This window comes from Hypanus sabinus, chromosome 12 (assembly GCF_030144855.1).
Source record: "Hypanus sabinus isolate sHypSab1 chromosome 12, sHypSab1.hap1, whole genome shotgun sequence".
Classification (NCBI taxonomy): Eukaryota; Metazoa; Chordata; class Chondrichthyes; order Myliobatiformes; family Dasyatidae; genus Hypanus; species Hypanus sabinus.
The window spans coordinates 60,456,920-60,471,275 of record NC_082717.1 but is presented as its reverse complement, the minus strand read 5'-3'; the positions used below and the strand labels follow the sequence as shown (position 1 = coordinate 60,471,275).

At 40.6% G+C, this 14,356-nt stretch overlaps 1 protein-coding gene across 1 annotated transcript in view; it reads left to right on the top strand.

Moving 5' to 3' along the window:
• The window catches only part of sft2d1 (SFT2 domain containing 1), a 74,750-nt gene that overhangs the window by 17,404 nt on the left and 42,990 nt on the right, over nucleotides 1–14,356 (top strand). The window contains exon 2 of the mRNA XM_059986045.1: nucleotides 11,253–11,339. Within this exon, the coding sequence (XP_059842028.1) occupies nucleotides 11,253–11,339 (87 nt within the window). The remainder of the gene's footprint in view (nucleotides 1–11,252; nucleotides 11,340–14,356) is intronic.

Genomic DNA, 14,356 nt, shown 5'->3' with positions numbered 1-14,356 from the left:
CCTTTTGTCTGGCGTAACGCAGTCGCACCTTGGCGGCTTCTGCCTTGGCTCTTGCCTGGGTGGACTTACTTGATGTCGGTTTACCGCCCTTGTCGCTGGGCGGCGTCAACTTGATGCTGGATCGAGCTGACATTGCAGCACTTGAAACACCTGATAATGCCGCTTTTTCACTGTAACGTTCTCCTTCGCGTGTCACGAAACGCCAAATTTAACGTCGAGATAAACCACAGTTAATAAGAACCAGATCGCAGTAAGATTAACCATTTACTGTTCACTCTTCACATTAACATATGGTGAAAACTGTTGATAAAACAATACAAGATTGATACAGTATTTGTTCCTTCCTTAATATCACATTTCAAGTGTAAATACTTGCAAAGGTGACTATAACTACATTACACTAAGGTGCAGTATACAGGGAGAGTTTACCTGCTCCATTGACTACTTTAAATACACTTCCATGCAAACTATCCGCGACTCTTTAACTAACGAAAGCATAAACATTATCTACCGTCGTTACTTCTAACAGGATCGGCATTAACATCTTAGTTCAATATATCGATTATCTATTAACTTACAGCGTTGCTCTCACTGTGATTTCTCATGCCTGCAAAACAACTTCTGCTCAGGTGAGCCTCGTGGTGAGCCCCCACCCTCGCGCTAATTTCAAACCGGTATTTTCCCACAAGACGCGACGAAACCGGATGTGACGTCATCGCATGCCGATATATTTTACATGCAATGAATATACTTTAAACACTTCTAATTCTAACTAGAAAATACTATCGAATGAATTACTAAGCGGAAATATTATAAACTAAATAACTGTCGTAAAGACAGCACATCGGTTGTTCATGTAGGGTGACCCAAAGTTTGCAGAAACTAAATGATGTAAAAACCTATCTGATAGTCATTCATTGTTTTAACTTAGTGCACATTGAGCAAAGGTCCAGTCATTTTTATCAGCATTTTGAGTGAATTACTTCTAAATGCTGAGAATGAAGTCCAAAAGAGGATTTTTTTTAAATTTGCGATGATAATAGTTTTAGTTTCAGAAGCCGAAAAAATTGGAGAAGAAAGATTTTAACTTAAAAGTACTTTTGGAATAGGACCATATATGCAGGCTGAAACATCAGATTTGTCCCTAATGTGCAAAACTCTGCTGTTAATTGAGAACACCAAAAGGTTATGCAGAAATAAAAACCAAAACGCTGAGAAGTATCAGGCAGTGTCTGTTGAAAGAGTTAACACTTCAGGTTGAGGACCATCCATCAGAACTCAGCCTGAAGGGCTAAATGTTTCTCTTAATTGATAGGATTTTGGTTGGATCAGTGGTTCCCTAAGTGTGCAATATCACCCTCCTGGGGGCACGGGAGTTTCTAAGGAGGCAATAAAGATAAAGGGGGTTGTGTAGGGGTGCTTGGTAGAGTGGGGGCAGCTAAGGGATTACAGGCTTAATTTAAGAAATGATCCTCAGTGCCTCATAATTGATTACAATGATCACATAATCACCTTATCTCTTGCTAATCTGCTGTTTTCTTCAGTTTTGCTCAAAGCACATTATACAGTAGCATGCAAAAGTTTGGGCACCCCTGGTCAAAATTTCTGTTCCTGTGAATAGTTAAGTGAGAAGATGAACTGATCTCCAAAAGTCATAAAGTTAAAGATGAAACATTCTTCTCAAAAATTTAAGCAAGATTGGTGTACTATTTTTGTTTTGTACAATTTTAGAGTGGAAAAAAAGGAAAGGAGCACAATGCAAAAGTTTGGGCACCCCAAGAGATTTGAGCTCTCAGATAACTGTTATCTCAGACCTTAATTAGCTTGTTAGGGCTATGGCTTGTTCACAGTCAACATTAGGAAAATCCAGGTGATGCAAATTTCAAAGCTTTATAAATACCCTGACTCCTCAAATCTTGTCCCAACAATCAGTGATCATGGGCTCCTCTATGCAGCTACCTAGCACTCTGAAAACTAAAATAAATGATGCCCACAAAGCAGGAGAAGGCTATAAGAAGATAGCAAAGCGTTTTCAGCTAGCTGTTTCCTCAATTTGTAATGCAATTAAGAAATGGCAGTTAGCAGAAATAGTGGAGGTCAAGTTGAAGTCTGGAAGACCAAGAAAACTTTCCGAGAAAACTGCTCGTAGGATTGCTAGAAAGGCAAATCACAACCCCTGTTTGACTACAAAAGACCTTCAGAAAGTTTTAGCAGACTCTGGAGTGGTGGTGCACTGTTCTACTGTGCAGCGACACCTGCACAAATATGACCTTCATGGAAGAGTCGTCAGAAGAGAACCTTTCCTGTGTCCTCACCAGAAAATTCAGTGTCAGAAGTTTCCAAAGTTACATCTAAACAAGCCTGATGCATTTTGGAAACAAGTCCTGTGGACTGATGAAGTTAAAATAGAACTTTTTGGCCGTAATGAGCAAAGGTATGTTTGGAGAAAAAAGGTGCAGAATTTCATAAAAAGAACACCTCTCCAACTATTAAGCACAGGCACGGATTGATCATGCTTGTGTTGCAGCCAGTGGCACGGGGAACATTTCACTGGTAGAGGGAAGAATGAATTCAATAAAATACCAGCAAATTCTGGAAGCAAACATCACACTGTCTGTAAAAAAGCTGAAGGTGAAAAGAGGATGGCTTCTGCAACAGGATAATGATCCTAAAGACACCTCAAAATCCACAATGGACTACCTGAAGAGGCGCAAGCTAAAGGTTTTGCTATGGCCCTCACAGTCCCCCAACCTAAACATCATCGAAAATCTGTGGATAGACCTCAAAAGAGCAGTGCATGCAAGACAGCCGAAGAATCTCACAGAACTAGAAGCCTTCTGCAAGGAAGAATGGGCAAAAATCCCCCAAACACTAATTGAAAGACTCTTAGCTGGCTACAGAAAGCGTTTACAAGCTGTGATACTTGCAAAAGGGGGTATTACTAAGTATTGACCACACAGGGTGCCCAAACTTTTGCTTCAGGCCCTTTAACCTTTTTTGTTATTTTGAAACTATAAATGATAGAAAAACAAGTAATCTTGCTTAAAATATTTTTTTAAATGTGTCATCTTTAACTTTATGCCTTTTGGAAATCAGGTCATCTATTACTCTGTTAGCTAATCACAGTAACAGAAATTTTGACCGGGGTGCCAGGACTTTTGCATGCCACTGTAGCTGTTGAAAAGCAATGTGACGCTTCTGTATTTGGAATTTTGTTCAAAATCCCAACTGAGAAAATCAGCGAAACAAGTGCTACAACTGCCCTTACACTTCCTCCCTCACCACCGCTCAGGGCCCCAGACAGTCCTTCCAGTTGAGGCAACACTTCACCTGTGAATCGGCTGGTGTTGTATACTGTGTCCGTTGCTCTCGGTGTGGTCTTTTATATATCGGTGAGACCCGATGCAGACTGGGAGACTGTTTTGCTGAACACCTACGCTCTGTCCATCAGAGAAAGCAGGATCTCCCAGTGGGCACGCAATTTAATTCTGCATCCCATTCCCATTCTGATATGTCTATCCATGGTCTCCTCCACTATCAAGATGAAGCCACACTCAGGTTGGAGGAACAACACCTTATATACTGGCTGAGTAGCCTTCAACCTGATGGCATGAACATTGACTTCTCTAACTTCCGTTAATGCCCCTCCTCCCCTTCTTACCCCATCCCTGACATATTTAGTTGTTTGTTTTTTTTCTCTTTCTCTCTCTGCCCATTGCTCTGCCTGTTCTCCATCTCCCTCTGGTGCTCCCCTCCCCTTTCTTTCTCCCTAGGCCTCCCATCCCATGATCCTTTCCCTTCTCCAGTTCTGTATCCCTTTTGCCAATCACCTTTCCAGCTCACAGCTTCACCCACCCCCTCCGGTCTTCTCCTATCATTTCACAATTTCCCTCCCCCTCCTACTTTCAACTCTCTTACTAACTTTCCTTTCAGTTAGTCCTGATAAAGGGTCTCTGCCCGAAACGTCAACAGTGTTTCTCCCTATAGATGCTGCCTGGCGTGTTGCGTTCTGCCAGCATTTTGTATGTGTTGCTTGAAAAAAATCTGTGTTATCTCTGAGCCCAGCTCACACATTATTGCCGTTCACTACTCAAAGTACAGTGTTAACTCATACAATTCCCATACTCTTATCACACAGTGATGCAATGCCTGTGAATTAGGGTATGATGATTAAAGGGGTAAAGATCAGAATCTGTCCTTTCAAATGCTCTTGATTGGATTTCTCTAGCCCACGGCCCAGCCTAGATATCACTGCCCCACTTTACGTACCTGCAGGCAGACAGTCAGGTTTTAAGACCATGAGCAGAATTGGGCCATTTAACCCATCAAGTCTGCTCCACCATTTCATCGTACCTGATCTATTTCACTCTCAACCTTAATCCCCTGCCTCCTCCCCATACCCCTTCATGTCCTGACTAATCAGGAACCTATCAACCTCTGCCTTAAATGTACCCAATGACTTGGCTTCCACAGCCATTCCACAGATTCACCATTCTCTGGCTAAAGAAATTCCTCCTCATTTCTGTTCTAAATGGATGTGCCTCTATTCAGAGGCTGTATTCTCTGGTCTGAGATGCACCCACCATAGGAAACATCCTTTCCACATCCACTCAGTCGAGGCCTTTCAGCATTCGATAAGTTTCATTAAGGTCCCCCTCATTCTTCTGAATTCCAGTGATTGCAGGCCCAGAGCCATCAGACACTCCTCAGATGATAAGCCTTTCAATCCCAGAATTATTTTCATAAACCACCTTTGTACCCTCTTCAATATCAGCACATCCTTTTTTAGATCAAGGATCCAAAACGGCTCACAATACTCAAGTAAGGCCTCACCAATGTTTTATAAAGCCACAACATTACTTCCTTGCTTTTATGTTTTAGTCCTCTTGAAATGACCACTGACTCAGCCTACAAATTAACCTTTAGGGAATCCTGCATAAGGACTTCCAAGTCCCTTTGCATCTCAAATTTTTGAACTTCTTCTCCATTTTGAAAACCATAGTGTATGACCATCCACTTCCTGCCACTGTATTCTACCTGCCACTTTTTTGCGCATTCTCCTAATCCGTCTATGTCCTTCCATATTCTTTCTGCTTCCTCAAAACTACCTGCCCCTCGATCTGTCGTCTTTTCATGTGCAAACTTGGCCGCAAAGCCACCATTGCCTGGCTTGCAAGGATAAATGCCAGAATGGAGATCAGTGGGGAGGGATGAATGGACAAGAGAGTCACCTAGGGAAGCAATCACAAACAGTCTTTCCAGGTGAGGCAGTGTTTCGCCTGTGAGTCTGTTGGGGTCATATACTGTGTCTGGTGCTCCTGGTGTGGCCTTCTGTATATCAGTGAAACCCGTGTAGATTGGGCGACTGCTTTGCTGAGCACCTACGCTCCATCTGCCAGAAGAAGTGGGATCTCCCAGTGGCCATTGACTTTAATTCCACTTCCCATTCCCATTCCAGTATGTCTATCCATGGCCTGTTCTACTGTCATGATGAGGCCACACTCAGGTTGGAGGAACAGCACCTTAAATGCTGCCTGGGTAGCCTCCAACCTGATGGCATAAACATCGATTTCTCAAACTTCCGGTAATGCCCCTCTCCCCCTCCACCTTACCATTCCACGGCCCCTTTTCCATCTCACCTTATCTCCTTGTCTGTCCATCACCTCCCTCTGGTGCTCCTCCCCTTCTATCCTTTCCTATTAGATTCCCCTTTCAACAGCCCTGTACCTCTTAATCCAATTAACCCCAGCTCTTTACTTCACCCCTTCTGCTCCCAGTTTCACCTACCACCTTGTGTTTCTCCCTCCCCACTCCCCACCTTTTAACTCGACTCACCTTTTTTTGCTCCAGTCCTTCAGTGCTGAAGGATCTCAGCCCAAAACGTAGACTGCCTGGCCTGCTGAGCTCCTCCAGCATTTTGTGTATTTTGCTTGGATTTCCAGTATCTGCAGTTTTCCTCATGTTTCTGTTTGCATCTGCTGGCATGTCAGCCTTATTATCAGGCTGTTAATTTGAATACCTGTAGTCAGTTAACACACACAAAATGCTGGTGGAACGCAGCAGGTCAGGCAACATCTATAGGAAGAAACTCTGTCCATATTTCGGGCCGAGACCCTTTGTCATTTAGAAGGTGTATTCCGCCAGCATTTTGTGTGTGTCATGCTTGAATTTCCAGCATCTGCAGATTTCCTTGTGTTGACCTGTAGTCAGTTGCAGAGTATCTGTATTAGGCTGCTTAAGTCCAATCCTGTGCACTGAATGTCTGCAGAATTCCTAGTTTTCTAGGTGAAAAATCTGCCACTGAGAATACACCAGTATATATTGTAGCTTTTTTTTGCATCTTTAATTTTTTTTAGCATTTACTGAATGATTTTGTGTTTTTTTTCTGTTGAAGACATCCAGAAATATTCATAAAAGTGACAGCTTTTACAACAGTGAGCTCGAGGCTGGACACTCAATAGCTTTAAAATAGCTCAGAAAACTCTGCTCCACATAAGAACAAACAGTACAGTTCTGGACATGAGCATCCAATAATCTCAGTGTAGTGGAAGATTGCTTTCCTATTTCTTCTGGTCTCAGTGAAACTTGGGTTATGAATATATCATGAAGTAAAGCTCGTGAGCTGGTACTCACCAGTATAACACTGCAGATATTTGTTGGCTAGTCTTCTATAAAAAATGGTGTTGACATGGTTAACAGTCCTAAGTTGCTAAACTTGGAAGATTTCTAAGAATGACCCAATAGATTCAGAATTGAAAGGGAGAAATTAAATCTTGTGAAAGGTGATGAATTCACCCAATTCCTAATGAATGATGTGTAATGCCCTGGGAAAGGTTTCACTGCTAATGTAATGGTTTTTCTGTAGCAGCAGTGTTTGGGTTATGACCAGAGATAACGGGGCCTTTGGACTACGTGCCATCCAGTGAAGGGATTATTTTTTCCTTGATGTGTGCCTGAGAGCGAGCTGTTTGAGGTCCTTTGTCCAGTGGAAGTTGAAGAGAGAAGATGCCTGAAAGGAGTGGACTTGGACAGGGGCCGGGAGTCAACAAAGCCCGGGGAAATCAATGGAGGACCATCGAAAGGGAAACCGTGAGCTCCAACATGCACATTAGAGTAACACATCATGCAGCATCCACACAAGGTCTTGCACCTCACAGTTCACATATTTGGCGAGGCCAGAGGCTATCTTCCATAGACTAACACCGCTGGCTGAACCTAAGGGTTGCAGTTGTATATTGTAGTAATGAACATTTGGCTGAATCAAAGGTGGTGATGAATCAGCACACAGGAGTGAGATTGAAAATCTGGCTGAGTGGTGCCACAACAGCAACCTCTCACTCAAAGTCAGCAAGACCAAGGAGTTGAATTGTGATGCAAGGAGAAGGAAACCACAGGCTGTAAGCCAGTTCTCATTGGAGGATGAGAGGTGGAGAGAGTCAGCAATCTTAAATTCCTTGGTATTATTATTTCAGAGGATTTGTCCTGGGTCCCATCACACCAGTGCCATTAAGAAGAAAATATGATAGCGCCTCTACTGCCTCAGAAGTTTGAGAAAATTTGGCATGACATCTAAAACTTAGATTTGTGCTGGAGAGTAGATTTACTGGTCATATCACATTCTGGTATGGGATCACCGATGCCCTTGAATGGAAAATCGTACAAATAGTAGTTGATACAGCCCAGACCATCATGGATAAAGCCCTCCCCACCTCTGACCACATCTACATCGACTGTTTTTGGAGGAAAGAAGCATCCATCATCAAGAATCCCCCTACCCAGGCCATGTCTCCTCTCATGCTGTCATTAGGAAAAAAGTACAGGAGCATCAGGACCCACACCATCTGATTCAGGAAAGTACTACCCCTCAACCATCAGGCTCGTGAACCAGAGGAGATAACTTCACTCACTTTTACTTGCCCCATCTCTGAACTGCTGCCATAATCTATGGACTCACTTTCAAGGGCTCTTCCTCTCTTGTTCTTGATACATATTGCTTATTTGTTTATTTATTTATTTTGTATTTGCGCAGTTTACTGCCTTTTGTTCATTAGTCACACACACAAAATGCTTGGAGGAACTCAGTGTGCCCGACAGCACCTATGATAAAGCGTACAGTCGATGTCTCGAGCCAAGACCCTTCATCCTCTGCCTGAAGTGGTGACTATACTCTTTTCCATAGATGCTGCCTGGCTTACTGAGTTCCCCCAGCATTTTGGGTGTGTCGTTTGGATTTCCAGCATCTACAGGTTTTCTCTTGTTTGTGTTTGCACATTAGTTGTTTCTCTTTCATGCAGTTTTTTATTGATTCTATTGTGGTACTTAGATTTACTGTTTATGACAGCAAGAAAATGAATCTCAGGGTGACATGTGTACTTTGATAATAAATTACTGCACTTGTTTCTTTCATGCTTCCTAAGGATAAATATGAGGAACTGATGTGGTAAGTTTTCCTATTATGATATCCCAATGCATTGTGTATAGCAAAAACAGTGGACTCTGGTTAATTGAGACACATTGGGACCAGTACTTGGCCCATTTAAGTGGTTACCCCAATTAGCAGAAGTTTCATGGGAAATAGTTAAATGCTATAAAAAAGACAAACTATTGTTTACCTAGCAATTAATATATTTAAATGAAACACAGAACAAATTAGAACTACCAATACCTCTAAAGTACCATAAGACTGTATAAGCTCTTAATAGTTATTGACGGAAGAATTTATCTGCCATGTTCTTTTGATTATAAATGAACAAAATCACTGCAGACTGGTGCAGATAGTGGACTGCTTTCATATAATGTTTCAGATGATTCCGTCCTCCAAATCTTCATTTTTGTTGTAACATTTAAAATGATTGTTGATACCTTCATAATTCTTAATTTGTTAAAGTAGTGAAATTGTTTCAGTTTCACTCTCAACCATTTCTGGCATCTCCAGGCCTGAATGCTTGAAACCATAGGGAGCAAAACATTCTGAGTTTTTCTGCTTTTTCACCAGCTATCGGTGACAAAGCTCACTGCTTGTTGAACACAAACACACATAACTGACATTATTTAAAAACTGTTTGCTCCAAGTACAGTGTAGTGTCCATCAGCTATAGAAGTGTACATGACTGACCCTAGTTAGAAACTTCAACAACAAACTCCTGCCCCAATTAAGCAGCATGGTCCCAAATAAACAAAGGAAAACCAAGCTATTTTCTCAATTTAGTTTTTGTTCTTTGTGGTGTCCCTAATAAATCGCTGTTCTGAATAAGCAATGGCCCAATTAACCAGAATTCACTGTACTATGCGAAATTTTACTTACAAATTTAATTTTTTTTTTAGTATGCTGTGAGAAATGTCAGGGTTCTCCATCAGAAATTTCTAGAGATTAAGAAGGCACAGCAGAGTTTCCTGCCAGAGGCATAGGGAGTTTGGAATGGATAAGAACATTAAGTGTCATGCTACAGCATATAAATAGAAGAGCTGCATTAAAGGACTATGGAAATAGATTCTTCATTTGAACATTTTAATACTTGAATTGCCTTTTGATAGAGTTTATACCTATCAGATCTCTCTGCGTTGTGTTCTAATTGATTACTATTCTACCAGATGCAACTACCACAGAGAGTCAAACTCCTCAAATAATTTTTTCTCAAGGAAAGGGAGTTTTATGTATCTCTAAACCAGAGATCGGTAAAAGAAAGTTTGAAAAACTTTACGATTTATGTTTAATATGTATAGGGGTACTACCTCAACTGGAACTAGTTTTTAAAAATTCATACATTGTTTTCTATAATATACTGTTATTTGTCTTTGTATAAAGTTCTGTGCTATATTTAACACAAATTGTCAATTGTTTATATCAAGGAATGGATTTGTTTATTTTTGATTGTTCCATAATTTCTGCCTTGCCTCCATACCGTAAGTCTCAGGAAAATACATTTAACTCTTTATTTCGTGCCGTGGGGGACTGATGTCTTTCTTCCAACTACTTCTATGGCTTTCTGTATTTTATGGCTATCTGGAGAAGACAAATCTCTGAGTATCAAATCTTTGATACTAAAATGAACACTTGAACTTTTCTTTACAAAGTAACTTTTCTTAAAAAAAATTGGTTATATCACCTTTATTTAAATTATTTTAATTTCATTTTCTTTGCCCTCTATAATTTGAAGCAGTGAGTATAAATGCTGGTTAAAGATCTTAAAAGTATTTGGGGATATTTCATCAGCTGTTCAGCTCTCATAGTTATAGCTCAGAACTGAACCATTTGTATTGTATTCTTTTGGTATGCTGAATTAAAAAAAAACATTAATGGGAGCATTTTTCATGAGCATTTCAATGGATCTGGTTTTAATTTTGATTCTTAAATTAATAATTTAATATTTTTACGGAGTCATTTGTTAATAGCATAGTACACTTGCATAATTAGACCATAAGATATAGGAGCAGAATTAAGCCATTTCGTTTTCCCTCTTAGCCCCAATCTCCTGCCTTCTTCCTGTGTTCTTTCATGCCCTGACTAATCAAAAATCTGTCAACCTCTGCCTTAAATATATTCAATGACTTGGCTTCCACAGCTGCCTGTGGCAACAAATTCCATGTTCATCACTCTCTTGCTAAAGAAATTCCTCCTCACCTCCTTTCTAAAAGGACGTCCCTCTATTCTCAGGCAGTGTCTTCTGGTCCTAGACTCTCCCACCATAGGAAACATCCTCTCCACATTCACTTTATCGAGGCATTTCACCATATGATGGGTTTCAATGAGGTCACCCCTCGTTCTTCTGAATTCCAGTGAATACAGGCCCAGAGCCATCAAATGCGCTTCATAGAGAAGCCATTTTGTCCTGGGATCCTGGAAACTATAATACTGTTGTTTACTTCAAGATAAATTGATCAGAAATGACTTCTAATTTTATACAATATTGAACAAATGTAATTCAAGTCAGATTTACATTTTTAACATTCCTGAATTTTAATATCTTGGATCTGATTTCAATTTTCATTTTTAATTTCATCTTTAAAAACTGGTATAAAGCTGTCTGAAAGTTTAATTTTGGGTTAGCCTTTTAGTTTCTGATGAATGTTTTTCCTTTGCTCTCCATTTTTTAGAGTTATAATTCCAAATATTTAAGTGCATATAGTTTAACTAGATGTATTCAAAAAGCTTATCAAGGAAATTCACCATTTTGTTTCATTTAAGGTATACTTTCATAATTTTTACATGAATATTGGGAAAATATTTCTTAAATTTATGCTTTTATTTTAAGGTGCTCGATTCAACGTCACTTAACTTTGGGACGAGGGTGAAATGGTTTGCGATATGCTTTGTCTTTGGAGTTTTTTGCTCAATTCTTGTAAGTAGCTGTACTCTGTTGCTTTTTTATTTGTCATGTTAATAATTTAAAACATTCCAGGTCAAAGTTATTGCTTAAAAGATATAAAAACATTTTATAAGTCACTTGGCCTCCAGATCACTGTAACTATTACTCCTGTTTCTGGAATGGTCCCTGCACAAGTTCATATTTGTCCTCCTAAAATGTGTCTCTTCAGGATTAAATTCCCTGTGCCTTTGCTCTGGCCATTTTACCAGCTCATTAGTATCATTCTTTAGCTAAGATTGCCCTCCTCACTATCAACACTACTTCTAATTTTCATACAACAACACACACAAAATGCTGGTGGAACACAGCAGGCCAGGCAGCATCTATAGGGAGAAGCGCTGTCGACGTTTCGGGCCGAGACCCTTCGTCAGGACTAACCGAAAGGAAAGATAGTAAGAGATTTGAAAGTAGTGGGGGGAGGGGGAAATGCAAAATGATAGGAGAAGACCGGACGGGGTGGGATGAAGCTAAGAGCTGGAAAGGTGATTGGCAAAAGTGATACAGAGCTGGAGAAGGGAAAGGATCATGGGACAGGAGGCCTCAGGAGAAAGAAAGGTTGGCAGGGGGAAGCACCAGAAGGAGATGGAGAACAGGCAGACAACTAAATATGTCAGGGATGGGGTAAAAAGGGGAGGAGGGGCATTAACCGAAGTTAGAGAAGTCATTGTTCATGCCATCAGGTTGAAGGCTACCCAGCCAGTATATAAGGTGTTGTTCCTCAAACCTGAGTGTGGCTTCATCTTGATAGTAGAGGAGACCATGGATAGACATATCAGAATGGGACGTGGAATTAAAATGTGTGGCCACTGGGAGATCCTGCTTTCTCTGGCGGACCGAGAGTAGGTGTTCAGTGAAACGGTCTCCCAGTCTGCGTCGGGTCTCACCAATATATAAAAGGCCACACCGAGAGCACTGGACACAGTATACCACACCAGCCGATTCACAGTTGAAGTGTCGCTTCACCTGGAAGGACTGTCTGGGGCCCTGAATGGTGGTGAGGGAGGAAGTGTAAGGGCAGGTGTAGCACTTGTTCCGCTTACGAGGATAAGTGCCAGGAGGAAGATCAGTGGGAAGGGATGGTGGGGACTAGTGGACAAGGGAGTTGCATAGGGAGCGATCCCTGTGGAAAGCAGAAAGGAAGGGAAGGGAAAGATGTGCTTGGTAGTGGGATCCAGTTGGAGGTGGCGGAAGTTACGGAGAATTATACGTTGGATCCAGAGGCTGGTGGGGTGGTAAGTGAGGACAAGGGGAACCCTATCCCGAGTGGGGTGGCGGGCAGATGGGGTGAGGGCAGATGTGCAGGAAATGGAGGGAGGCGTTTGAGAGCAGAGTTGATGGTGGAAGAAGGGAAGCCCCTTTGTTTAAAAAAGGAAGACATCTCCTTCGTCCTGGAATGAAAAGCCTCATTCTGAGAGCAGATGCGGTGGAGACAGAGGAATTGTGAGAAGGGGATAGCATTTTTGCAAGAGACAGGGTGGGAAGAGGAATAGTCCAGGTAGCTGTGAGAGTCTGTAGGCTTATAGTAGATATCAATAGATAAGCTGTCTCCAGAGATGGAGACAGAAAGATCAAGAAAGGGGAGGGAGGTGTCGGAAATGGACCGGGTAAATTTGAGGGCAGGATGAAAGTTGGAGGCAAAGTTAATGAAGTCAACGAGCTCAGCATGCGTGCAGGAGGCAGCGCCAATGTAGTCATCAATGTAGCAAAGGAAAAGAGGGGGACGGATACTCGTATAGACTTGGAACATGGACTGTTCCACAAAGTCAACAAAAAGGCAGGCATAACTGGGACCCATGCGGGTGCCTATGGCTACACCCTTGGTTTGGAGGAAGTGGGAGGAGCCAAGTTGCCAAAAATGATTTGAATATAATTTGAAGTTTTTAACAGTACATAACTTTGACACAGTTATGACAATATGAATGCAATGAATATTTGGCTACTAGGTTGAGTAGTGGCACATAATGACTTGAAGAACCACTTTGCTAGTCCGATATCATCCCAGTTAATTTCCTCGAACACTTGGCCTTCCTGAGTGTCCCTTTCTAAGTAAAATTAACCGAAATTAATTATTGGGTCTTTAAATCTATTATATGGGTTTGACCTGAAAAATAAATGTAATCAATACCTTTGGCATCACAAAAAATCCAGTACACTTTAAAGGAGACATAAATGCACCATAGAGCATGTTGGCAATGCTCATATTACTCACATTATGATCCATTTTGATATAGAACAGTATTTTTATTTATTTTCAGTAGTTTGTTTAATATAGTCATATTGTTAACAGCAATACTTTGCATTCAGCAATAAGGGGCACTTAAATGCCTACTCTTCAGTTCCACAGCTAAGAAGTTCTTTTTATCTCAGTCACTAAGCCTTAAAAATGTACATTCATCATATGAAGGTTTTAATTGTATAGAATTTTGCTGTGTGCTAATCATACTTGACCTGGCAAGCTGGTTTCTGCATTCTTGAAAGCTATATTGCAACATAAATTTCACTCTGAGTTTTCTTTTTTTTAATATAATCAATGTTTCTGCTTTTTTGTTTTAAATTGTCCCTGCCTAACTTGGCAGTTATTTATAATTTAAATTAGTTTTGAAATCAAGACCACAGTTTTGAAATTTTGCAGATGATACCAAAAAGAGGATAATCATCAATCCCTTACTGCAAATTACAGAGAAAATTAATAAATGAACAGAATTGGTAAATTAATTTCAATATTGTTTTATATGAGTTATTGCATTTTAATGTCAAAAAAGATAGATGACACTTTTATTGAAGATAATGCAGGAGAATATAGGAGAATAAATAAATCATTTAAAATCATATTAAGTAACAAAATAAATATATCATGTGCTACCTTTGCTTCTATATAAATAGCATTGCACAAAAGACAATCTGAGCCAAGAATAAAACATTGATTAGTCTACACTTCACCCCCTTTAAATCTGTATTGCATAGATGCACCTTTGGCTGCAGTTATAGCC